This window comes from Pseudochaenichthys georgianus, chromosome 21 (genome assembly GCF_902827115.2).
Source record: "Pseudochaenichthys georgianus chromosome 21, fPseGeo1.2, whole genome shotgun sequence".
In the NCBI taxonomy this organism is placed as follows: domain Eukaryota; kingdom Metazoa; phylum Chordata; class Actinopteri; order Perciformes; family Channichthyidae; genus Pseudochaenichthys; species Pseudochaenichthys georgianus.
The window spans coordinates 34,084,209-34,109,413 of record NC_047523.1 but is presented as its reverse complement, the minus strand read 5'-3'; the positions used below and the strand labels follow the sequence as shown (position 1 = coordinate 34,109,413).

General features: G+C 41.2%; 1 protein-coding gene across 3 annotated transcripts in view; it reads left to right on the top strand.

Moving 5' to 3' along the window:
• The window catches only part of kalrna (kalirin RhoGEF kinase a), a 152,441-nt gene that overhangs the window by 80,052 nt on the left and 47,184 nt on the right, over window positions 1-25,205 (top strand). For all 3 annotated transcript variants that reach the window (XR_011645145.1, XM_034110128.2, XM_034110126.2), the window contains exons 23-39: window positions 1-7; window positions 957-1,071; window positions 1,340-1,455; window positions 1,681-1,803; window positions 2,679-2,861; window positions 2,956-3,077; window positions 4,187-4,253; window positions 4,342-4,451; window positions 4,959-5,028; window positions 5,146-5,235; window positions 5,821-5,913; window positions 6,016-6,127; window positions 6,381-6,571; window positions 6,686-6,787; window positions 6,906-7,054; window positions 7,751-7,850; window positions 24,749-24,827. The exon at window positions 1-7 is cut by the window's left edge and continues 143 nt beyond it. Coding sequence is in view for 2 of the 3 variants with exons in the window: in XM_034110128.2 (XP_033966019.1) it covers window positions 1-7; window positions 957-1,071; window positions 1,340-1,455; window positions 1,681-1,803; window positions 2,679-2,861; window positions 2,956-3,077; window positions 4,187-4,253; window positions 4,342-4,451; window positions 4,959-5,028; window positions 5,146-5,235; window positions 5,821-5,913; window positions 6,016-6,127; window positions 6,381-6,571; window positions 6,686-6,787; window positions 6,906-7,054; window positions 7,751-7,850; window positions 24,749-24,827 (1,829 nt within the window). In the remaining variant the exon portion in view is untranslated. The remainder of the gene's footprint in view (window positions 8-956; window positions 1,072-1,339; window positions 1,456-1,680; window positions 1,804-2,678; window positions 2,862-2,955; window positions 3,078-4,186; window positions 4,254-4,341; window positions 4,452-4,958; window positions 5,029-5,145; window positions 5,236-5,820; window positions 5,914-6,015; window positions 6,128-6,380; window positions 6,572-6,685; window positions 6,788-6,905; window positions 7,055-7,750; window positions 7,851-24,748; window positions 24,828-25,205) is intronic.

Sequence of the window (25,205 nt, the reverse complement as noted above, 5' to 3'; positions counted from 1 at the left end):
CCTTAAGGTGATTCTTCTCTCTTATCCACGTCAGGAAACAGGGTGAAGCAGAAGCACCTGCAGAATAAGACAGATATAGTTGAAATATTTCTAACTTTAACAAACTTAATCAAGGTTTTTATACCAAACTAATCTGTAAGAGACCTGGTGATAAATACATATTTTAATAATTTTTTTGGACACTTTTAGATTAGATGAAATATTGGTTACTTGTTCAGTTTCATAGCAATAAAATGACTGATACGTTAATAAATCAAATCAAGTTTTATTTATATAGCACATTTATAAACGATGTTTGGTCGAGCCAAAGTGCTGTACATAAAATAAAAATAGCCTACAGTCGAGACACTTTACAGCAAATACAACAGCACAGATTGTTCAGAATATCAGTATGACAATACGACACCCTCTGTCCTTAGACCCTCTGTCCTTAGACCCTCTGTCCTTAGACCCTCACATCGTACAAGGAAACACTTCCAGAGAAAACCCACAGTTTAAAGGGAACATGGGAGAAACCTCAGGGAGAGCAACAGAGGAAGGATCCCTCTCCCAGGACGGACAGACGTGCAATAGATGCCGTGTGGAAATCGAAGAGATAATACATTTTACAGCATATAGACCGAATGTTAGGAAATGCATGTGTCTGTAATGAGAAGGTGAATCCACGAAATCCATATAATAGATTTATATCAACAGTAGAAAGATGTATATCTGTAGTATCAAATTATCTGTAGAATATACAGAAAAGGTTGGGATACACCAAACTACAACAAAATAAATACAACCATAGGATTCAATATACATCATACAATAGTGCACTTGCCTACTGAGACAGAGCCAAACAGGCTTACAAAGCTGTTGTGTGTTGCCGTGGTAATAGTACTGGAACTTACTAAAGTGATAATGAAGTTGTGTCAGGAGTGTGTTGGTATGAGCACCGTGTCGCTGTGCTGCAGGCGTGCACTCTGGCCCGGAGGAACGCAGAGGTGTTTCTGAAGTACATCCACAGGAACAACGTGAGCATGCCCGGAGCCTCCGGTCACACCAGAGGGCCCGAACAGCAGGTCAAAGGTCAGTTCTGCTGCTGCTGACGATACACCTGGAAATAGATACTGCTGCCATTTCTCTAACAGTTTAAATCTCTATGTAATGCTACTTTTTGAATGTTGCACTGGCAGATAAACATATTGATTTTTTTGTCTGGACTTTATTTATTCATTTTGTTTAATTATTTAACCTTTGGAATCGTTGGACGTTTGGAATCTGGGGGAATATTTTAGGACGACGGAGTAAGTGTTCATTAAATCATGAATTGTGGTGTGCTTCCTTTGTTGTGCAGCCATTCTGAATGAGCTGCTGCAGAGAGAGAACCGAGTGCTTCACTTCTGGACGTTGAAGAAGCGAAGGCTGGACCAATGTCAGCAGTACTTGGTGTTTGAACGCAGCGCCAAACAGGTCAGCGTGTATGAGAGTGTATGTGTGTGTGCTTTAGTGAAACAAGATGAAAACGAAATGAGCAGCACGAAAGAGACATCTTGTTTATTATGTGTGTGTGTGTGTGTGTGTGTGTGTGTGTGTGTGTGTGTGTGTGTGTGTGTGTGTGTGTGTGTGTGTGTGTGTGTGTGTGTGTGTGTGTGTGTGTGTGTGTGTGTGTGTGTGTGTGTGTGTGTGTGTGTGCAGGCGTTGGATTGGATCCAAGAGTCAGGTGAAGTTTACCTGGCAACACACACATCACCTGGTGAATGCAGCGAGGAGACACAGCAACTCCTCAACGACTACCATCACTTCAGACTCAATGCCAAGGTACGCAGTGTGTGTGTGTGTGTGTGTGTGTGTGTGTGTGTGTGTGTGTGTGTGTGTGTGTGTGTGTGTGTGTGTGTGTGTGTGTGTGTGTGTGTGTTAAATATATTGGGATCATCAATCAAGTTGAAGTAATATTTAAAAACTGTATCTCTAGTGCAGTGTTTCTCAAACTTTTTCATACCAAGGACCACTTAACCAATAAAAAAACACTCGCGGACCACCTAACTCTACAAATATAAAAAAACACATGGTTTTTCTAGAACAGATTACAAATCGCCTGAAAATGGTACAAACAGGTGGCAACATGTGTGACGAAGGTGTTGCCCTGGGCTATATCACGCAATTGAAAGTGAAACTTAAGCTCACTCAATTGCGGAGATATTCCCCCGAGAGTGCGGAAAGCTAAATGTATTGATTTATTTCAAATTTGAAATGTTACCAATATACTCACGGACCACCAGGGGGCGCTCACGGACCACCAGTGGTCCGCGGACCACACTTTAAGAAGCACTGCTCGAGTGTAACTGTATCTCCTTGTACATATTAAGACTCAATGTTAGTGATGCCCTTACAGTATAAACTTTGATTTAATCTTAAGTGTTAGTCTAAATAAGACATGAAAGTTCTTTCTGGGACCAATTCGATTTTGACTTTTAAAAAATGAGAAAATAGTCAATGAAATCCAATATTCTAAATTCATGTATGAAATGAACAGGTAATAATATATCACCCCATATAGAAAAAGCTAAATGAGTGATGTCACACACTAAAACAGGGTTTAGTCTGTTCACTTGCCGTCAGAAGGAGACTCAGAGCATCATCCTGAGGTAAATCCTGCAGTGTCTAATCAGTGTGTGTGTGTTTACTTCCGGCAGCAAACCAAGGAGAAGGTGAAGCTTCTGATCCAGTTAGCGGACAACCTGGTGGAGAAAGGCCACGCCCACGTGTCGGAGCTGAAGCGCTGGGTCAGCACGGTGGACCGCCGATACCGAGACTTCTCCCTGCGCATGGGCAAATACCAGGAGAGCCTGGAGAGAAGCCTGGGGGTCAGCTCTGAGGTACACACTCACTACACCGTGGTTTCTTCCCTTTTACTCCATATTTGTGTTTCAGATTATTGATTAAAAGATATATGTGCGTTCCTTTACGCAGGACAATAAAGACTTGGAGTTGGATATCATTCCTGCCAGCCTGACAGACGACCCCGAGGTCAAGCTGCGTGACCCCAACCCCGAGGTCAACGAGGAGAAGAGGAAGTCTGCCAGGAAGAAAGAGTGAGTGCAGGAAGGAAGTTAGGAAGAGCACGGCAGAGAAAAAAGTCTTTACACAATGAGAACTTCTTACGTAAAAATTACAAAAATGGCACCAAAACTGTGACACATGTAAGGTATAAGAAATGCTATTTTAATTCAAGCGTCCAAGTTTGTAAAATAATAGACCGAGTGTGCAGCATGGCCCAAGCCTGACACACATGGAGTATGTGACAGGATGCAGTAATGTACCCCATTTAACTCAATGAATTCATATCTACTCCCAAAGGAGTGTCTTCTCAATCTGTTGTTATCATAGTCATCATCTGCTTCCTATAGTCTTCCAAAATTCCTATTTTTAAAGACATTAAAGAAAACATAATTATGTTTAAAGTTTAAGTATGTCCTCTGAAGCATCTGAAATGGTTTTGTCTTGACATTTTATGAAGAAAAGAGGAACGTCTGTAAACTCATCTGACCTCTATATAATATATATATATATTATTTATTTATTTATTGTTTTATTTTGCATAATTTATTTTTTGTACTTTGTTATAATTATTATTATGAGTGAGAAAAAACAAGAAAGAAAATGATATATATATTAATATTATTATATGTTTTGTTTTGTTTCGGACATGTTCAATAAATAAAATTAAAATAAAAATAAAAACGTAATGCATAATTCATGCCAGCTGATCCTCGTGATGTTTCCCTCTAAACACACACACACACACACACACACACACACACACACACACACACACACACCACACACACACACACACACACACACACACACACACACACACACACACACAACACACACACACACACACACACACACACACACACACACACACACACACACACACACACACACACTGCGTACCCAGGCTGAAGACTTTTCTTTTTGTCGCTGCTTTTAATTGAACTATTCATATCTTAGACTGCACTGTAACTTTTATCCATGTATTTTTTTATGTTTATTTTATTAGCTTTTATTTTTAATGACTGATTTTAAATGCCATTTTCTTAATGTCTTTCTTTTTTGTAAAGCACTTTGAATTGCCTTGTGTTGAAAAGTGCTATATAAATAAACTTGCCTTGCCTAAATGTTGTCCTTGTCTCAGGTTCATCATGGCAGAGCTGCTGCAGACAGAGAAGACCTACGTCAAAGACCTCCAAGAGTGTCTCGAGGTATGGGAACAGTTCTGCTCGTCCGATTCTGTTTTGAAACAACACATGTTTTCCTGTCTACCTCACCTGCCTGCTGTCTCTCTGTCAGAACTACCTGTGGGAGATGACCAACGGCGTGGAGGAGGTTCCTGCCGCCATCGCTAACAAGGAGCACATCGTCTTCGGCAACATGCAGGCTATCTGCGACTTCCACAACAAGTGAGAGACACATACAATGTGTATGTGATATGATCCAGTGTGCAGGGGAAGTGTACGTGGTCCGTGTTTACCACCGAGAGCTTTCTGAAACAACGTGGGAAGATACAAGCGTAGCAAAAACCCTGGCCTGTTGCCTTGGAAATGCTTTGATTCTAAGCCTTGGAAATGCACTTCATTGTCAGAGCTTTAAAAACTCCCAAGGGTAACTTTGTTCTTCTTCTGATATGTTACCTGAAGGGGAGATGAAGAAGCAGCTTTGAGGTCTTCCTTCAAAGACAGCTCGTGTTCTCCTGGAGTTTCTCATTGCCTCCATTTAGATCTTAAAGGAGCTTTTAACCTGCTTGTTCTTTTGGGGAAAAAGACATTCTTAGTGGTCTGGACATTTTGTTTTACTGTCAAAGAAAGCCAGATTATTCCCGACAGTCACTTTATATTTAGATCAATTATCAGGGTTGATCCATGTCAGAAAAAAGTCTACATTATGACCTTTTGCTTATGTGTGTGCAGTATTTTCCTGAAGGAGCTGGTGAACTATGAGCAGCTTCCAGAGGATGTGGGTCACTGCTTCGTCACCTGGGTGAGAGTCGGCCTTCATGTTGTCAAACCAATGTGTCCTTAAAAGTCCTAATGTGGGTTTAAGCTTGAACAGAGCATACCTGTAAAACCTTATGTCCCCTCCCCTCCTGTTTTCCAGGCTGATAAGTTCCACATTTATGTTGATTACTGTAAGAACAAACCGGACTCCAGTCAGCTCATACTGGAACATGCCGGCACCTTCTTCGACGTGAGTAATCCCGTCATCCTTCTGCCACAGATCCATTTACATCATTTCATCTCATCCATCCGACAGCTAACATCATTGTCTCTTTCAACCACCTCCTAGTAAACTGACCCAATCTGGGCTTCTCTCAAGCTTCTTAACACACAAGTTCATACACAATTTACTTCTGTAAGTTTCAGGATACTAAACTGATGTCTTCACGAACACCTGAAGCAGTGTAATATCATGCTCGTTGTGATGCCTCAGTATAAAACGCAGCAGATAACCCAACACACGCTTGATACGGGGACATCTGTGTGACGGATGCCTACTGTGGAACATGGAGATAAACGGCTCTAATTTATCATTTTAATTTAGCACGCCAGTCGTCAGGCAGATTGCTTAGACCTGGAGGGGGAATTGTTTGCGTGCAGCTGCTGCTTTTTAATTTCCCTCCTGCAGCTGGAGATGGGGACGATTGTGAGGCTCCCCTCCTCGTCACTAGGTGGTGCTGTTTGGTCATGAGATAGTTTAGATTCTCAGTTATGACAATTGCTCTAATGTTGAACTTGAAAGGTTTGCCGTAATGTTCTGTCTGTGTATAAACAGGAGATTCAGCAGAAACGTGGACTGGCTAACTCCATCTCCTCCTACCTCATTAAACCGGTCCAGAGGATCACCAAGTACCAACTACTGCTTAAGGTTGGTACACAGACGTTTAGATTACACAAATCAATTTAGATGCTTTTCTGCTCTGTTCCCCCCCCCTCATTATATCTGATATCTTCCCCTCTCACTTTGCAGGAGCTACTGTCATGTTGTGAGGAGGGGAAAGGGGAGATTAAAGATGGCTTGGAGGTGATGCTCGGTGTCCCGAAGAGAGCTAATGATGCCATGCATCTCGCCATGATGGAGGGTAAGAAACTGTGCATACTGAATAATTGTAAAAATTACATTTGTTCTTATTACAATTTATAAAATGTGTCTTTAAAAATATGTAAACATAAAGCATTTTCTTTCCCAGATGTGTTAACTTGATTTAATGACTAACAAAATTTTCAAATAGACATAGTCCCTCATGTTGTTTTTCTATGCCCCCTGATGATTGTCTGTATGTTCAGACTTTGAGCAGCTCAGTTGATATCAAGTCTTGTCCCTCTCGTCCTCAGGGTTTGAGGAGAACCTGGAGGTGCAGGGCGAGCTGATCCTGCAGGACAGTTTCCAGGTCTGGGATCCACGCTCGCTGATCAGGAAGGGGCGGGACCGACACCTCTTCCTGTTCGAGTTCTCCCTGGTCTTCAGCAAGGAGATCAAGGACTCAGCTGGAAGAACCAAGTACCAGTACAAGACCAAACTACTGGTGAGTGTGTGTGCTGCCATGCATGGTTTTAACATGTGTCTGTTTGCATGCAGTAATAACTTCTGTGTGTTTTGATATGGTTATCTGTCACTGACTTACACATCTGTCCTGCAGACATCGGAGTTGGGGGTGACCGAGCACATTGAGGGCGATCCATGTAAATTTGCACTTTGGGCAGGAAGAACCCCGTCCTCTGATAACAAAACGGTGCTAAAGGCAAGTCAATTTCAATTTAAATGAAACATGTACTGTCCTATGATTAGATGTGTCTGTTCTGGTTTGCTATCATCAAGAACTTTTTATTTAAAGTTAACCATAGTTCTCTCTCCACCAGGCGTCCAATATGGAGGCTAAACAGGAGTGGATTAAGAACATCAGGGAGGTGATCCAGGAGAGGATGACTCACCTGAAGGGGCCGCTCAAAGAGCCCCTGCACGTGCCCAAAACACCAGCAATGACCAAACCAAGGAATAACGCTAAGAGGTAAGCAAGGACTCACAAACACAATTTACACTTATATAAAACAATTGTTTTCGATGAAGATGTGTGTGTTGACGTTTGAGATGCTCATAAGCACACATCAATTTAGTCAATACCTGGTATTGGTACATTTACAGTAGGGATAAAATGTCTAAATATGGTGAATAAATTCCTTAAAAGACAAACTTTTTCACTTGTAGTCACTATGATAGGAAAGTACATCTCCACAAGTTGTAAAGGAAAGAAAAAGTATATAATAAAATAATATTTTTGTAACAAAATTGGTGTCATTATAGTATTTTTCCCAAACACGGCTGCCCTATAGAATTGCAGATTATTGCCTACACAAAACTGACCCTCACTGACTGCATGCATGCCCTTAAAACTCAGTGAAATGTCCTTTCCTGGAACTTCCTGGCTTAAGGACTTTACTTTTTCCCACTTCTACTGTTGCCACAACTACAAACATCATGATTGTAAACAGTGGCACCGTGCGCAGAAAGCTTTTCACGTGGTAAAACATGTCATCACAGCAGATAAGATTTAAAACAGTGATAGTATTAAATAAATAAATACAAAAAATAAAATGAAAAATAGTATTGTCCCATCTGTCATTGTCTAAGTGTTGTCACATCCTAACACTGAAAGGGTGTGAGATGGACATAGATGTAATCAAAGATATTCTGATGGTGTGTTCAGGGAAGGAGGAGAAGATGGAGACAGTCAGGGAGACGGCAGCCAACCAGATACCGTCTCCATCGCCTCCAGGACGTCCCAGAACACTGTCGACAGCGACAAGGTAGGAAGCACTCACAGTTCACCGAATGCCAAAGGAAGGTAAAGGACTTCCAGGCAGCTGATTGGCTCTGTGGCTCTTAATGAGCTGATGACCCACAGCTGTGTCAGCGCTACAGGGTCTCCCACTCGGCTGCAATAGGTAGAAGCAGGGGCTGTGTTAGTGCCAGTGGCAGACAGACTGTGGACAGACTGTGTTTGTGCACATGTGATCTCTTAGACGAAAGGGAATCCCAACTCTGTGAAGGTTTACTATAAATGAAGATGATGTGTGTGTTAAGGTGTGTGTGTATTTGATGTGTGTGTATGAGAGGAATCCAGCAGTATATGAACAGAGGATAGGTCAGCGATGAGAAACCTCTTCAGGTGGTGTGCAGGCGTCTGTCCTGATGCCTCCTATCAACCACCGTCTCACATCCAAGTAAGCCCACCTTTAATCCTTTTATAGTAAGAAGGAAAACCGAGGTCCTGTGTTCTTTGTTTGCTTTTGTTTTTTATGGTGTGTCCTCTCTTAAAACCACCGTAAGAAATGATTGGGTTTAACGATAAAAGAGCTTTAATAGTTGTTTAGGATCAGGGTGTACCGAACTACGTCTGTTGCGTCACCCCTCCTGTGTTTAAAAAGTACTTACCAATGCTCGAGTACTTTCTGACACATGGTTTTGGATATGGCAAACCAATAGAAACAGTTCAAACCTGAATTTGGTATTTGGATATAGCTGAATTACATTTGCAAATATACAACAAGTCAGGACATGTGCCGTTGTTTTGGTGCTTTGGATTCCACAATTATATCTGTTGTTTTCAATTTGCAATGGTTGCTGTACCTCCCTTTTGACCGCTATGCGCACACACACACACACACACACACACACACACACACACAGATGTCTGTCATGGCCTCCCACTGTACTGTTACACAGTGTGGCCTTTTCACTGTGCAACCCCACGCCCACACACTACACTGCCTCTAAATGTCAGAACCGTGCACGTACACACACTTCTTCGCTCAGTCAGAATGCTGTCAACAGTGAGGCTTGTGTGTGTGCTGTAGTATTTCCACTTGCTTCTTGATTTTATTCTGGTCTTTAACTTCCTATTTCTTTCCGATTTTAACATAAAAAACATGTGTTTACAATAAATGGACGTGAACAACTGATACCACGCACAAACTCTAAATGTGTGCGTGATGTTTTATTGCGTGTCCATGTTGTCTCCCCACCTCTTCCTGTCCAATGAAAACATCATAATGAATTGTTCCAGCTTGTTTTGAGTGTGGGCGTGTTGTTGTTCAGCTCCAGTTTATTGGTTCTAGGACTTAGAGAAGACGAGCTTGCTTTTTTTGGATCCTCCTCTTCTGCTTTCCGGAAAGAACCAAAGAGAAAAGAAGTGCCTAGATTTGTTTTGATACGTTTCATATTTCATACGCTGACACCGCGGAGCATGGCTTTCAATGTGAGCGGTATTTCTTGGATGTCGTTTCTTTCATAGAAGGGGCCCCATTATGCTAATTTCAGCTTCACATTAACATTCTGTGCCTCTGACATGTCTCCATGCTTTAATGTTCAAACAGCTCTTTATTTGTCTCATACTGTCTCTTCTCTTTCTCAGGAAGGTGCTGTAAAATGTAAGAAACATTAAAAAACAATATCAGGGTGTCCACGGGATCTTAAAAAGTATTAAAAGTTGATAAATCAATTTAGCAAAGATGAAGGCTATTAAAAAGTATTAAAGGGCATTTTCCAAGGTGTTACATTTTGTAGCTTGTGTTCAATAAGTATATAAATGGTCCAAAGAGGTTGTGTTCTACAGTCTGCCTGAATGTAATCATTGCGTAAGTGTGTAGTGTGATTCTGTAGTTTATTGATGGCATCCCGTTGGGTTTGACGTCATCTGAACAGGACATTGCGCGCTCACTGTTTGATAGCGCGCGAAGGTCCGTTTACGCCGGTTGTTAAGCAACATCGTTATGGGGAAATGCAAGTCTGCGTCCAAATGGTTGGAAGATAAGGAGGAAGGACAATCAATACTGTATATAGTCAATGTGAGGTAAAGTGTGTCGCCAAGGTAACCGGTTAGAACTCCAAGTGGCGATGACGTCTTAAAATGTATGGAAAGGGTCTTAAAGAAGGTCTTATATATATATATATATATATATACCCTGTAATATCCCTTTTGACAAATTACGATCCTCTCTTTTCATTCACTTTGTCTACAGCACTTGTTTACTTTATCTTTGTTTGAGTACAAAAAAGGATAACTGGAGGCATGTCTGGTTTGAGAGATTATTCTCTTTCTCCCAGGAGGTTAGTTGAGGCGGAGCCGTGCTTTTTGTCTTGCATGTGAAAGGTGGTTCCCAAGGCTCGGCAGTATCTCCAGGGATGTTTATCATAAAGTATACTAATTCTTTGTGTATTCTGGAGTTAATAAGTCAATATATGCTATTTGTTCAGTCAATTATTGGATCAGGCTTGTTTGTTTAACGCTCTTGAGGTGTACCTTTTGCTAAATGTCTCTTTATACTGTAGAAGCCTTCCACTTTAAAGCTTTGGAAATGATTTTCCAATCAGCAGGTTACTGTTTTAAACACAGCAAGACGAAACTCGAGGTGTACCTTTCCAGATAGTTTGAATACAATGGGTTTTCTTTCCAGTTGTGACACTTTCAGTGAGTCACAATCAGCTCTTACGCACATACAAGCCACTCTAGCCCGACATAAATTACTATATTAATGAAGAAAAAAGTGATATAAGTTCCATAATGAAATCTTTAACAATTTGTTTTGGTAGTCCATGGCCTACCTTTTTCTGTCTTGCCCTCTTGTTCTTGCCTCGCCTTTTTTTCTCGCCTCTGTTTTTCCTTGACTCGATGGACACACCCACCATTTGTTGCTCTTTTTGCAGTCAAGCGGTCTTTTCTTCTTCCCTTTTTCAAATTTAACATATTTCTCTCAGTCTCGCTTTTTCTGTCTCCCTCTCTCTGTCTCCCTCTCTCCCACGTAAACTATAATAACAACCCAGCATAGTCAGATGTTCCACTGGCTGTCTGTGTGTGTGTGTGTGTGTGTGTGTGTGTGTGTGTGTGTGTGTGTGTGTGTGTGTGTGTACAACTACTGTTTCTGGTGTTTTTGGACAAGTTTTATATGACGAGCCACCCCCCCCCCCCCTCTCGTCGTCTTTGCAGAGTTTTGTTTTTTTCCCTCTGTCTTTCTCTCTGTCTCAATGAATCCTTGTTAGTATGCTTATAAAAAAACAGTAGTAGAGTAATTAAGGTTACTTCAAACCACCTCTCTTTAGGGCTGCTCGATTATGGCAAAAATCATAATCTCGATTATTTGGGTCAATAATTGATATCACGATTATTAAAAACGATTATCCATTTACTTTGAAATCATCCATTTATTGAACAGTATGTTTTTAACAGTTGATTACCCTGAACTTTAAGTAAAATTCAACTGAAAAAACAATTAAAAAAATCCTTTTATTTTGATTACGTTGTTTTCGTAATCGTTGCAAGACAACATCGTAATTGCGATTAAAATACGATGCATTGAGCAGCCCTACCTCTCCTACTGTTTGAGCAGCAGGTTGACATTAAGCAGCACTTCCGACAGATTGAAGCTCCTCCTGAAGTATTGACAGCATTGTTATATCTTGCATCTTGTTGTGATCAGTGAGAAAGATTTGCTGATAGACAGAGAGGCTCTATGCATTTAAACATGAAATACACATAGAATTCATGTATAGACCATACATTTTTAGACATTGATTGGGGAAATTAAAGCACTGTTATAGGTACATTCATTCCTAAACGGTGCAGGAGGACAATAAGGGACCTACGGTAACTACACTTGACATTGATGAATAGACCCACATACTGTGGGGCAAAAAAGTATTTAGTCAGCCACCAATTGTGCAAGTTCTCCCACTTAAAAAGATGAGAGGCCTTTAATGTTCATCCTAGGTACACTTCAACTATGAGAGACAGAATGGGGAGAAAGAATCCAGGAAATCACATTGTAGGATTTTTAATGAATTAATTGGTAAATTCCTCGGTAAAATAAGTATTTGGTCACCTACACACAAACAAGATGTCTGGCTCTCACAGACCTGTAACTTCTTCTTTAAGAGCCTCCTCTGTCCTCCACTTGTTAACTGTATTAATGGCACCTGCTTGAACTCGTTATCAGTATAAAAGACACCTGTCCACAACCTCAAACAGTCACTCTCCAAACTCCACTATGGCCAAGACCAAAGAGCTGTCAAAGGACAACAGAAACAAAATTGTAGACCTGCACCAGGCTGGGAAGACTGAATCTGCAATAGGTAAGCAGCTTGGTGTGAAGAAATCAACTGTGGGAGCAATTATTAGAAAATGGAAGACATACAAGACCACTGATAATCTCCCTCGATATGGGGCTCCATGCAAGATCTCACCCCGTGGGGTCAAAATGATCACAAGAACGGGGGGACCGAGTCAATGACCTGCAGAGAGCTGGGACCAAAGTAACAAAGGCCACCATCAGTAACACACTACGCCGCCAGGGACTCAAATCCTGCAGTGCCAGACGTGTCCCCATGCTTAAGCCAGTACATGTCCAGGCCCGTCTGAAGTTTGCTAGAGAGCATTTAGATGATCCAGAAGAGGATTGGGAGAATGTCATATGGACAGATGAAACCAAAATAGAACTTTTTGGTAAAAACTCAACTAGACGTGTTTGGAGGAGAAAGAATGCTGAGTTGCATCCAAAGAACACCATACCTACTGTGAAACATGGGGGTGGAAACATCATGCTTTGGGGCTGTTTTTCTGCAAAGGGACCAGGACGACTGATCCGTGTAAAGGAAAGAATGAATGGGGCCATGTATCGTGAGATTTTGAGTGACAACCTCCTTCCATCAGCAAGGGCATTGAAGATGAAACGTGGCTGGGTCTTTCAGCATGACAATGATCCCAAACACACCGCCCGGGCAACGAAGGAGTGGCTTCGTAAGAAGCATTTCAAGGTCCTGGAGTGGCCTAGCCAGTCTCCAGATCTCAACCCTATAGAAAATCTTTGAAGGGAGTTGAAAGTCTGTGTTGCCCAGCGACAGCCCCAAAACATCACTGCTCTAGAGGAGATCTGCATAGAGGAATGGGCCAAAATACCAGCAACAGTGTGTGAAAACCTTGTGAAGACTTACAGAAAACGTTTGACCTCTGTCATTGCCAACAAAGGGTATATAACAAAGTATTGAGATGAACTTTTGTTATTGACCAAATACTTATTTTCCACCATAATTTGCAAATAAATTCTTTAAAAATCAGACAATGTGATTTTCTGGATTTTTTTCCTTCTCATTCTGTCTCTCATAGTTGAGGTATACCTAGGATGAAAATTACAGGCCTCTCATATTTTTAAGTGGTAGAACTTGCACAATTGGTGGCTGACTAAATATACTTTTTTGTATATATATATACACCATTGTGTATATATATATATATATATAGCAAAGATTCTGACCTTTTAATTTAAACCAATTGTATAAGCAGCCAAAAACCACAGGAAAAAAAATCAATAATGGTTAAACCAACCCGTTTCTACATTTAAGTGACCTCTTGTGGTCATGTAAGTAATGACTGCTCTCTCTAATTAGCAAAGGTTAAAGTAGCAAAAGGTCAAAGCGAATGGCATAGCTTGTGACCATCCATCCATGTTTTCTTTTATTTATGAAGACAATAGGTCCCTAGCCTGTTTTAGAAATAGACCTTAACTTTAAAATATGTAAGGTCAAAGGAAATTATCAAACAATCATTGACGACCTTCCTTATTTGTCATTTTACATTACATTACATTACATTGCATTTAGCTGACGCTTTTATCCAAAGCGACTTACAATAAGTACATTCGACCAGGAAGACACAACCTTGATTATTGATAGTATTTTCATTTATATAAAAATACTTATTGTGCTACTTTCAAAATACTAAAGGACAGCTGTATGTCAGTTTTCCCTTCAGCTCTGTGTTGTTTGGGATTGGGCCAGTTCTCCAACATGGTGTTATGCTATTTGATAGCTATGTGACGTTGAGTGGAATATCTCTTTTCTGTGACGTTTCTTGGTGCAGTGAGTAAGCTGTGGCACAGTCTGTGGTTTTCACGTTATTTAAAGCATTGTTCCAGCAGCTGGCAGCCCGCATGGCTCCACCACAGCCCTGCAGGTCAGAGGACAAATACTGTTTTTAGCCTCCGACTTCATTTGGAGTGAAAAATGTTGTTTCTTCTTTGAGCCATAACCAATAAAATCTACAAGCATATTTCTCCTATAGGACTGAACATGCATCGCTGGTTGGAAAAGGTGCTCAGCAACCTCATGTTTATCCCAGTGGCTTGAATGAATTAAATAGTTCATGACGCCTCACTTGTGTCAGACTTGGTCATCCAGATGAATGATTCCAGCTTTTAAATCAAATCAAGTTTTATTTATATAGCAGATTTTTAAAACGATTTTTGGTCGAGCCAAAGTGCTGTACATATAATAATTACCTTAAGTTAAAAGCCCACTAACACAGGGGATTAAAAAGAAACCCTTGTTTTCTCAAATACCTCATGTGTACGTCTGCCTCTTGAGGCCACTTTAAGCCACACATTTTCTATTTATGCAGATATTCATGTTTTCTAAATCCTACTGACTTTGGAGATCTCTGACTTTTCCTCTAACTCCATCATTAAGCTGATATTTCTGACTGTGGAAATACTTTCCATCAGAATGTTATCTTTGTCATTGTGAGCATGTCAGCAAGCTGTCATTAGCTCAACTCAAATGACTGTTCATAAAGAGAGGCTCGAGTCGCGTTTGAATATAACTTTAACATTACAAACAACATGCCGTTAATGTCCATTGTGTTGTGTGGCACTAATCTAAGCGATGCATATCTCAAAATGCAAAACTAAACTGTTTTTATGGAAAGAAACAAGATGTCACGTTTTTTCTCACTTGTATTTTGGACACACCGACCCTAAAACATTAAGCTCAGCCACCATTTAGAATCATTGCAAATCATTTCCATCAGGCTGTTCTTAATATCACATCGTGTAGCCAACCTAACTTCTATTATGCTTTACAAGTGACATATTTGGCACTGCTGTCACATGAAAGTATCTAAAAGTAGTTCTGTAGTTGGATGCAGGCCATATGAACAGGACATCTCCCTGACAGGTATCTTTAGCTAAAGTTGGCAACTCCTGGTTGGTTATTTCCCACTTTGAATCACCTCTCTGTGGCTTTGAATGTACTCATACCTCACTACTAGCTTTTTAATGCAACCATCATGAGGAGACAAATAAATACTGGATATACGTTTACATAACAAAAGGGGCATCTTAATTATTAACTGATTCATATCTAATGTTTTATATCGTAGTGATTTTTTTTTTTTATATATATATACTGTTACACTGGCTAGCAATTGTTTACATGTGTATGTTCTCATGAATCAAATGCATTCAGTGTCGGGTTCACACTGAAGCCGAACAGTAGCCATCTGCTGGTCATATGACTGTTGTGTCACACACACACACACACACACACATGCACACGCACACGCACACACACACATGCGCACACACAGGAAGAGAGGGACACTCACAAAAGTAGCGCTGGTAGTTTAAAGTGTTTTAGTGACCCTGTAACTTCCAAGGAGTGGGAGAAATGTGAACACACACACACACACACACACACACACACACACACACACACACACACACACACACACACACACACACACTCACACCAGGCAAAGTGCAGTTGCCATCTAATACAAAGCCATGGCTGTTTGATCAGAGCGAGAGAGAGAGGGAGAGACATTGTGAGGGCGTGTTTGTGTGTGTGGCTAAGACACAAGCGAGGGAGTTGTCAGAGACAGAGAGCGACAGCAGAGGAGACATCGACATGCCAAAGTGGATGAGCTTTAAACTGTTCAAAGCGAGCAGCAGAGTGAGTACTAACAGCTGGACCACACACACCACACACACTAGCTGATCTACTGGCGGATCACTTTATACCTATGCACTGTATTAATGACAAACATGCTGCTTTACTGTTACACCGTCTGGAAGGAGCATGTTGGTGTTCCTAACGTATCCACTGTGCTGAATTAAACATCATATTGCTGCAAAAAGAATTTAGTAAACTAACAGGTACATTACCCAAAATGTGTAAATGCAGTTATTTGTTTGAACAAAAAGCAACATCTTGCACTAGATCTTGTAAATTGCCATGCTGGCGTGATTTTAAAATGCTGGTAGAAACTATGTGTGTTAACAAACGTCTTGGTGTCGTAATAAAGCAGGTACTTGGTTTCCAACCGTTGTCCTCTAAAGAACAAAGACCAATACTTCTCATTTGAATATTGATATCTACTAATCCCAGTGTAATACGTTAAGATACCGTCTTTAAGAGTAGGCAGACGCTCGGAGAGATGCCACTCTCTATATCTTCAGCTCACTCTGCACACAATCCTCACTTTTGACTTGATTCTCTGCATGAATGGAGCTGCTGAGAGGGAACCGGCTTGTGTGCATCGAGTTCCGTGTGATCTTCCTTAGACGTCCTTTCATGTTGACCTAATAGCTTGTACAAGGCCACTTTAAAAGCGAAACCTCTCTCCTGCATAGAGACATTTTCTTCCTTTTGAATTTTCTTTTATCTGAGATAAAGATTTGTTGAGGTTTAGTTCCTGCACTCCTTTGAGGGTTTGGCCACTGATTCAGATGCTAATCCAGATCATACGTGCTGTCGACTTTCACTTAGCCTTAAAATCTGGACTGCAGGAGGGGGTTTTGGCTGTGTGTGTGTAATTGGATGGGTTAATGGTTAAACAGGGTGTGTGCGTGCCAAGCAGACAGACAGACAGGAAACGGGTCATAAGCTGCCACAGAATAACAGGATAAATCAAATGTGAGCATCGAGGTGGCTGAGTCAGTTTGATTCATATTACAGAGCAGACACACTGTAGTGGAAACGCTGTCATGCTGTTATCTCCTGACCAAATGCACCCATCCATAATGCTGCCCTCTGATAATATCAGGCTGCGGCCACACGAGGACGAAAACGGCTAAACGCATAGGATTAACGCAATCGCAAACAAGCTTCCGTCCACACGCAATAGTTATCCGGATAGTGTCTGTCCACACGAGACCGCTCCGTTTAGCTCCAACCGCTGGAGAAGCTGCAGTACATGCAGGAGCCTGTACGTGGCGCTGTAACTTCCTCCACAACAGCAGCGAAGAAGCATGGTTGTCATGGTTGCCCTTCTGTTTATTCTCCGCGGTGGGGGCCGAGGGAACCGGGCAGAGTTTTTTCGCCAGTCAGCGTGTATTAAAGTTTAAATCTTCCGGACAACATTATAAAAGTGCCGGTCAAAGGTCTTCTTTGTTATTTATTGAGCTTTAAAACAAATGAATAACGACTCTATATAATATAATGATAAAATACACGGAGCCTCTCTTTTTCCTCCCTCTCTTCGGACAGCGTCAGTGTCTGTCTCATGCAGCAGCTGATCCAGTAATGAGTGACCCGGCCGACTGTAAAAATAAACATATTTATAACTAGTTTAAGGAGTTTGAGAGGTAATTAAAATAGCTAAGGGTGATGATCTGACTTGAAGTGTGTGTTTTGCTGCAGAGGGAGGAGCTGCAGGTGAGCAGAGCTGCGTGTCTCCGTCCTGTCAGATTAGACTTCACTCGCGAGAGAAAGATAAATAATCTGAATTCAGGGTGCAGTTTACTTTGACGTGGGGGTGAGCAGCAGAGGTGGGGAAAGGCGGGGCTATTGCCTCATCATTATTGCTGTAGATGTTGCATAAACAACTGTAGCATGGTCAATAGCGTCCGGAGCACGATAGCAACTCTGTGATCCGCCATTGTTGTTGTTGTTGGTGGCGAAACACTTCAGCAATGGCGCGGGGTAAGCGGAGGTGAGCAGAAGAGGTGGGGAGAGGCGGGGCTATTGCGCAATCACTATCAGTGATCTGAAAATGTCCGTATAGGGCGCACACACGGAGCTGTTTGACCCCCCAGAGAGTTGCGTATGCCTTTCTATCCACCTTGGGACCCGTTGTCGTTTCCTCAGTCGTTTAGTGCCATATTCGGTCGTCCTCGTGTGGCCGAACGGTCTATATGACACTAAACAGTAACGCAAACGACCGAATTCGTCCTCGTGTGGCCGCAGCCTCAGATAAACATTTCAAAATGTAGAATAAATTCAGTTTAGTCAATAACTAGTTTCTTGTCTGTTTGACCTGTATACAGTTACCGTATTTTTCGGACTATAAGCCGCGACTTTTTTCCCCATTTTTATTTTTTTTTGTACCACTAACGGCCACTAGGGAACCTCCTAAATCTATGGATTTTACAGGTAAAATTAACCACCTTTAACGCTATGGGCTCTATGACCGGTCCGCGCCCGCCACCTTTAAGCGGCGGGCTCCAGCAGGAAAAGCTGGAGGCCGGAAAAGAGTGAGACAGGTAGCGCGCCAAAGTAAAAGTGGAACCGAGGGACAGAACGAGAGCAAGACCGACGGACAATTTAGCTGCTGCGGCGGCTTATATGCAGGTGCGCTTTATAGTCCGAAAAGTACGGTATTTGGAACGTACATTAAATGCTTTTGAAAAATCTAACTGTGATATTCTACAGTAACAAAACATTGCTAAATGTAGTGACTGTTACAGTATGCTGAGAATAGAGTTTGTCTTTAATTGCATGCACATCCATCTTATACTTGCAATGAAAGAGTGCTGTTTGAAAATAGATTTCTCAGCTTCCAGAAAGCAAGATAGTTACACTGCTACATTGTATACTGTATTGTATATTTACACATCTAGCATTTCATTATCATCTCATATACAGTATGTATACAGTATGGTTTGCGCATAAAGAAGATGGTTGCGCAGGAGAAGTTGTTTAAAAAGTGTGTTTATGTGTTTTGTATGTTTTTCCTTAGACTCGTAGATGCCATTGTGGCGGCAGAGCAGCCATGTTTGCACTCTGCAGGGTTTCTGTTTCTGAATGAAATGCTTGGTTGGAGTGGTTTCTTAATTGTCTGTGCAGTTGCTTTTGTTGTGTTTTGTTTAGTAATTGTTGCCGTTTTAGAGCAACAGGAAGTCGTAATGGTCACACTGGTTACTGTGCAGTACTTTTCAGCCATGGAGAAGTCGATGTCTTTACTCTTGCCACTTTATTTTCAGCCAATAAGATGTTGGACCGGTTTCTGTATCGCGCTACCATCACTTCTTAACTCATTATAACTATCACTTTAGCATCAGAGGCTAACGTATCATCAGAACGTGCAGCATCTGTATGTGGGCATTACAGTGCTGCTGCACACACACTGCAGCTGTCTGTACTCTATGTAAATAATATAATCCATTATGTTTTCTTCCTTGTAGAGTTGTTGATATAAAAGACAACATTGAGCAAGACACGCAGTTCTGCAAAAATACATTGACTGTCACTTCATGTGGATTTAACAGAAAGGCATCCAAGGGCCTTTTGACTCGAGGCATCAAGAATGATAGGAAGAGGTTATGAAGAGTAGTCCTACTTGATTGTTTCCAATGAATTCTCTTTTTTGTTTAGAAACTAAAAGCTGCACGGGCCTCAAAAAGAGACCCTGCCCTCCAAACAACAACAGAAACAAAACCCCATTCTTAACCAATGAACAATTCTGCACTGAGAGAAGTTTTCCTGACATACAGTAGATGTACAATAAGAAGTACCCGGTGTTCAGACAGGAGGTATTTTTCCATGAGTTCATCTCCAGGGCGCTGCATTCAGTTCTGCCATCACTGTTTTTGTACCTATATTTGATTCCCTCTGAAACACAAACACACCTTTTTATATTTTGCAGAGATATCCTTTATATTAGATATATGTATTTACTACTCTACAGACCTAAAATATAGGTATGTATTGGGCAGAACAAAGTATGATGAGCCTAAAGACTGAATGGTTATGTATGATGCATTAGCCTAAGCTAAATCAATCCGCTTTATGTTTCTTAATTATCTCACAAAGTGTGAATGTTAGTTTTTCATGGGCTATCCTTCCAATATTTGCTTATGGGAAGTAAAGCATGTGTTATGGTCCTGTGTGGGTGATTCAAAACACTTTAAGTTGAGGGAAAGATCCTGGTGGTCTTTGAATAGTGAAAAAGTAAAATCTGACTTGGAAGACGGGACATGATCCTGACGGCCCGTCCACACAGCGGCTTTAGAAAAAGCTTGGAGGTGGGCGTGTCTGAAGCTCGACCAACAACCAATCACATGAATCTCCCGCCCCTGACACACAAGCAGCGGTTTGATTGGCTAGAGCTTGTACTGGCATATGATTCGATCGGCTGACGCTTCTGCCGAGGCGTCAAAAGTTGAACATTGCTCAACTTTTGCAGTGTGCCACGCCAGCAACGCTCCGTGTCGCTTCCCACAATGCAGTTCGGCAAAAAGTGACGTCACCCCATTCAAAGTGAATGGGCAGAAGCTTCCAACGCCGCTGTGTGGACGGGCCGTCAGTTCTTTAATGTTGACGTCTGGCGCTGTGGTTTAAGAATATGACACTGGAAAACCATGTTGCCAGTGAATATAAGAATTGCAAATGAGTTGCATATGACAGTAATTCCTTGGAGACGGGGTTGGTGGTCCCTTACTATCCAAAATATGTCCACGAAAGCAACATGCGCTGTCACTCTGGTTTGCTTTAGCAGTTTTCTTCCCTGGAAAACAGAAGCCTGTCGGCTATGTCACAGCATGCCTGTCAAATTGGCAGATTTCTAAATAGACTTGTCTTAAGCCCACTTCACAGGCTAATATGTATTCAATATGAAATTATGATACTGTCTTGTTTAATAACAAGCATGTCACTTCCATCTGCTCTTCAACCACTTTCCTATTCATATTACATAAATAGTTTAAAGGTAGGGGCATGAAGGAATTTGAAAACGCTGTTGGAAAAAATGAGTAGCTGCTCATTGATTATTAATTACCTACAGATCAGGTTTACTCACTTTCTATTTTCTTAACCTTTAAACATAATGACTCCCATGAAATTAAGACGAGAGTTCCTGGAAAACATCTTCAGCGGTGACGCCACGCTGCACTTCTAACGGACGAAATCCAACCAATTAAAACATGACTCATTTTTCAATACCCCCGCTGTTCCTTCTGTTGCTGGAAACTTTTTTTTAATCTTTCTCTGGATAATGACTTATGACCTTAGTTTTCTGATGTTGACACGTTCAATTTGTTCTGCTGCTGAAAGAGAGAGAGCATGTGTCTTCCTCTGCTGTAACACCATCACAAGCTGCTGCGTGCATTAGCTTTGTTTTCAGTGAACAGACATGGTCTTATGAAGGACACAAGTAGAACAAAAGACACACCCAAGAACACACACCAACACACACATGACCGTCAGTTGAGAGTGGTACTGACAGTGGGTTGATTATTTCGTTCATTCGCACTGGTGGCTGAAATCCTTGTAGGTCTTAAATCTTACCCTTTTCGCTTATTTTTCTTCAATGTTGATAAATGAATTGGTCTATCTCAGTGCTTCTCAAAGTGTGGTCCGCGGACCACTGGTGTTCCGTGAGCGCCCCCTAGTGGTCCGTGAGTATATTGGTAACATTTCACAATTGAAATAAATAAATACATTTCAGTTTTCCGCACTCTCGCGGGAATATCTCCGCAATGGAGGGAGGTTAAGTTTCACGTTCGATTGCATGATATAGCCCAGGGCAACACCTTCGTCACACATGTTGTTACTTGTTTGTACCATTTTCAGGCGATTTGTAATCTGTTCTAGAAAAACGATGTGTTTTTTGATATTTGTGGAGTTAGGTGGTCCGCGAGTGTTTTTGTATTGGTTAAGTGGTCCATGGTATGAAACAGTTTGAGAAACACTGGTCTATCTCGATGTAAAAATGGTAAAGGAGACCACTGAGGGGCATGATATCAATATACTTTATTTATCAAATGAAAATGTCTGTTAAGCTGTTAATTCACATGCAAGATAACCTGGTAACATTGAGCCCGGTTGAAAACTTGAAAAATATCAACATGGAGTCTCAACTACCTGCTGTTGTTCGATCAGCTTCTAGTATTAATGTCACACTTGTTTCCTCTTATGAATCCTGCACTCAATTTAATTAGATTTTCTCACCCTGACACCACCAAATGGAGCGGATTAAATTATTATTAGTACACAAAGTTTGGTGACGTCATGATCCCCATTATAGCTCTGCCTTCTACCCGAGTGGAGGTCCAATCAGGCAGCATAAGTGACAACACACGGCTTCTGAAGCGCTGTGTGTGTGTGTGTGTGTGTGTGTGTGTGTGTGTGTGTGTGTGTGTGTGTGTGTGTGTGTGTGTGTGTGTGTGTGTGTGTGTGTGTGTGTGTGTGTGTGTGTGTGTGTGTGTGTGTGTGTGTGTGTGTGTGTGTGTGTGTGTGTGTGTGTGTGTGTGTGTGTGTGTGTGTGTGTGTGTGTGTGTGTGTGTGTGTGTGTGTGTGTGTGTGTGTGTGTGTGTGTTGTGTGTGTGTGTGTGTGTGTGTGTGTGTGTGTGTGTGTGTGGCCATCTGTCAGGTATAAACTCACCTCCACCTTATATAGAAACAGGGGTCCTTGTTGCTAGGAGATCTTTAGCCTGGCAGAGACTGCTTACTCACTCGCTCTCTCCCTGACATTTACCAAGACAATTAGAGTAGAGCAGACGGGGGAGAAAAGGAAATCGCAATGTACATCCTGAAACCACTTTTGTGTCATTATACATGGATTTTACATTCAATGTTCAGGAAGGTCAATTGTATTTATACAGACGAACATCAATCACTAATTTGCCTCAAGGGGTTTTATAATCTGTGCAGTTTATGACGCCCGCTGTGCTTTCGACTCAGATAGAGATAAAAACAACAAAGTGTAACAAAGGAGAAGCCCCTTAACTATAGTGTTCACTTCCTGCCTTGATACTATAGCAACAACTACGACTGACTTTAATGATTTGATTTATTTTATAGGATCAAGTCAGACATCCACGATCTTCATTTTCAGCTAATACTCATTGCTTTTGTCCTTGAACTGTTGAACTGGATCGAATTGAAGTGCAGGTGCAGCTTTTCTGATAAGTCTGAAGATAGCCAGGCGAGGTTTTAGACCAAACAGCGGGTCAGTTTGATGTGTTCCCAGTTTCTCTGCTGCCTGTCGGTGAGCAAGCAGTCAGTTGGGGTCAACCAAAACGAAATGAGATGTGACAGATTCAGGTGATGTGCTGTTATGTCTGGCTGTGCTGGTTAATACACTCCACAGTGCGCTACACCCAGCCAACAGCTGACAGTGTGTTACACAGGTGGTGCCAGAGGCTTTATCAGTGAGCTGTTTGTTTAACACACACATTACCTCGGCAGCAGTTCAGTGAGTTCTTCTATACTTTATATCTCGAGTCCCATTTGTGCCGAACATATCTGTGTGATGCTTTACTGTTACATTTGATTGTGTTGTGACTCATGAGGTTCCAACTTAATGGGAACAAAGGGCAACACACCTCAGCAGCGTGACGTCACCTACAGTATATCACTTTGAAGTGCGTGTGAATGGGAATGAACTCTTAATAGTTAAAGTTTTTACGAAGGCGTTTAGACAGTCCAGTCCACCTTTTGGACCGTGAAACTGTTCCGTTTGTTTCATTTTCTGTCAATCATTAGCTCTGGAAACTGTCCACCTGATAATATTTACAACTGCTGCTTGAGATGATTACTCTGAAACCTCCTTGTACTGTTTGTGCTTTAAACATACAGCTCTGATCAAGGAGTTATAGTGTTAATCGTGTATCTTACGGTCATTAAAAACCTGGAAAAGTCATGGAAATTCAAAGTGCTAATTCCAGGCCCTGGGAAAGTTCTGGAAAACAATATTTTTCCGAAAAGTCATGGAAATGTAACTGAAGTTGCATCATTTTATCTAATCGCAGAAATAGTAATACTATAATGATAATAAATGCTGTATTGTATAGTAATGAAACGTAAAATGGCATTTAACTGTCGAGGTATTTTGCTGGTGAGAGATTTTAGTTGCTTAAGCTGTAGAAGCTAAGTATGTTTTAGATAGGCACAACATGTTTCATATGCAGACCTTATTTTCCTGTTCCATGTTAAAATAAACCATTGTCAGTGGTACCGCTGAGAGGGAGTACTTTTTTTGGCCGTGGAAAACTTCATGGAGAAGTCATTGAAAATCATTGGTGAACAAGTGTATGAACCCTGGTTAATGATGAGTAATATGGTATTTTTATGGTTGCTTATTTGTTCATGCATAGATAATAAATCAAAGTAACATGAAGTGCACGGGGCTGTTAAAGGAATGGTGCATACATCTGTTCTAAACAACAGAAATACTGGTCTCCCAGATTACGTTTTAGTCCTAGGTCAGGTCAGAAAGTGTTTCATGTTGACATAACGTGGAAGTCTGTATGGCATCAGAGAGTGTAAAAACACACACCAATCTTTTGTCCATGGTTGGTTTTAAAACTAATTGATGCTCCGCTCTTCCTCTGTGTGCACTGGCCATTGTTTGTTTTAAAACAGTTAATGTCCACATGCTGCTGGTTCATTCGGTTCTCCCGCAGAGATGTGTCATTTCTGCTTTTTTTTAGTATGAAAATATTCGGTGTTAATCGTTAAACACTGATGGATGAAGTTTCTCTTTCTTTACCATCAGGTGGATAAAACATATAAGATGAGGCTGGATTAAAAAAAACTCTGAAAAGGAATATTTAGATTTTTCGCCACATAAACAAACAGGACATGGTTTTAAATAACTGTTACACTTCTCATGTTTTGAGAGTTGAATTGTCTAACCTGATGCCTCCTCTGTTTGCAGCTCTCTGGCGGCTGCGAGCTGACGGTCGTCCTCCAGGACTTCACAGCAGGATGCAGCACGGAGATGTCCGTCAGCACCGGTGAGAGGAAGCTCCCCGTCCTGTCCACACACTTATTTTGGATCTGCTTGTTCATTGTTCATTGTTCATTCAATGTTTAGTTTAGAAATGTAATTTAAATACTGTAGGAAGATTGGGCTAATGTATGCCTGCTGACATTTTATCGAGGTTATTCAGTTTAGTTTGGGTTAATCTGTTTTATTTTTTTGTGGATCAATCCATTCTTGCAATAATTGTATTTCCATCATGAATCCGTTTTAATACATTGTTTTGTTGTTTTATATATTGCAGTACAATGTGCTCATTTTAACAAAATTTCTTATATACATTATTTTATTCTATTTCATTTAATATTTGTATTGAACATTTTAGTTTAACTACCAATGTTCATTTTTTATT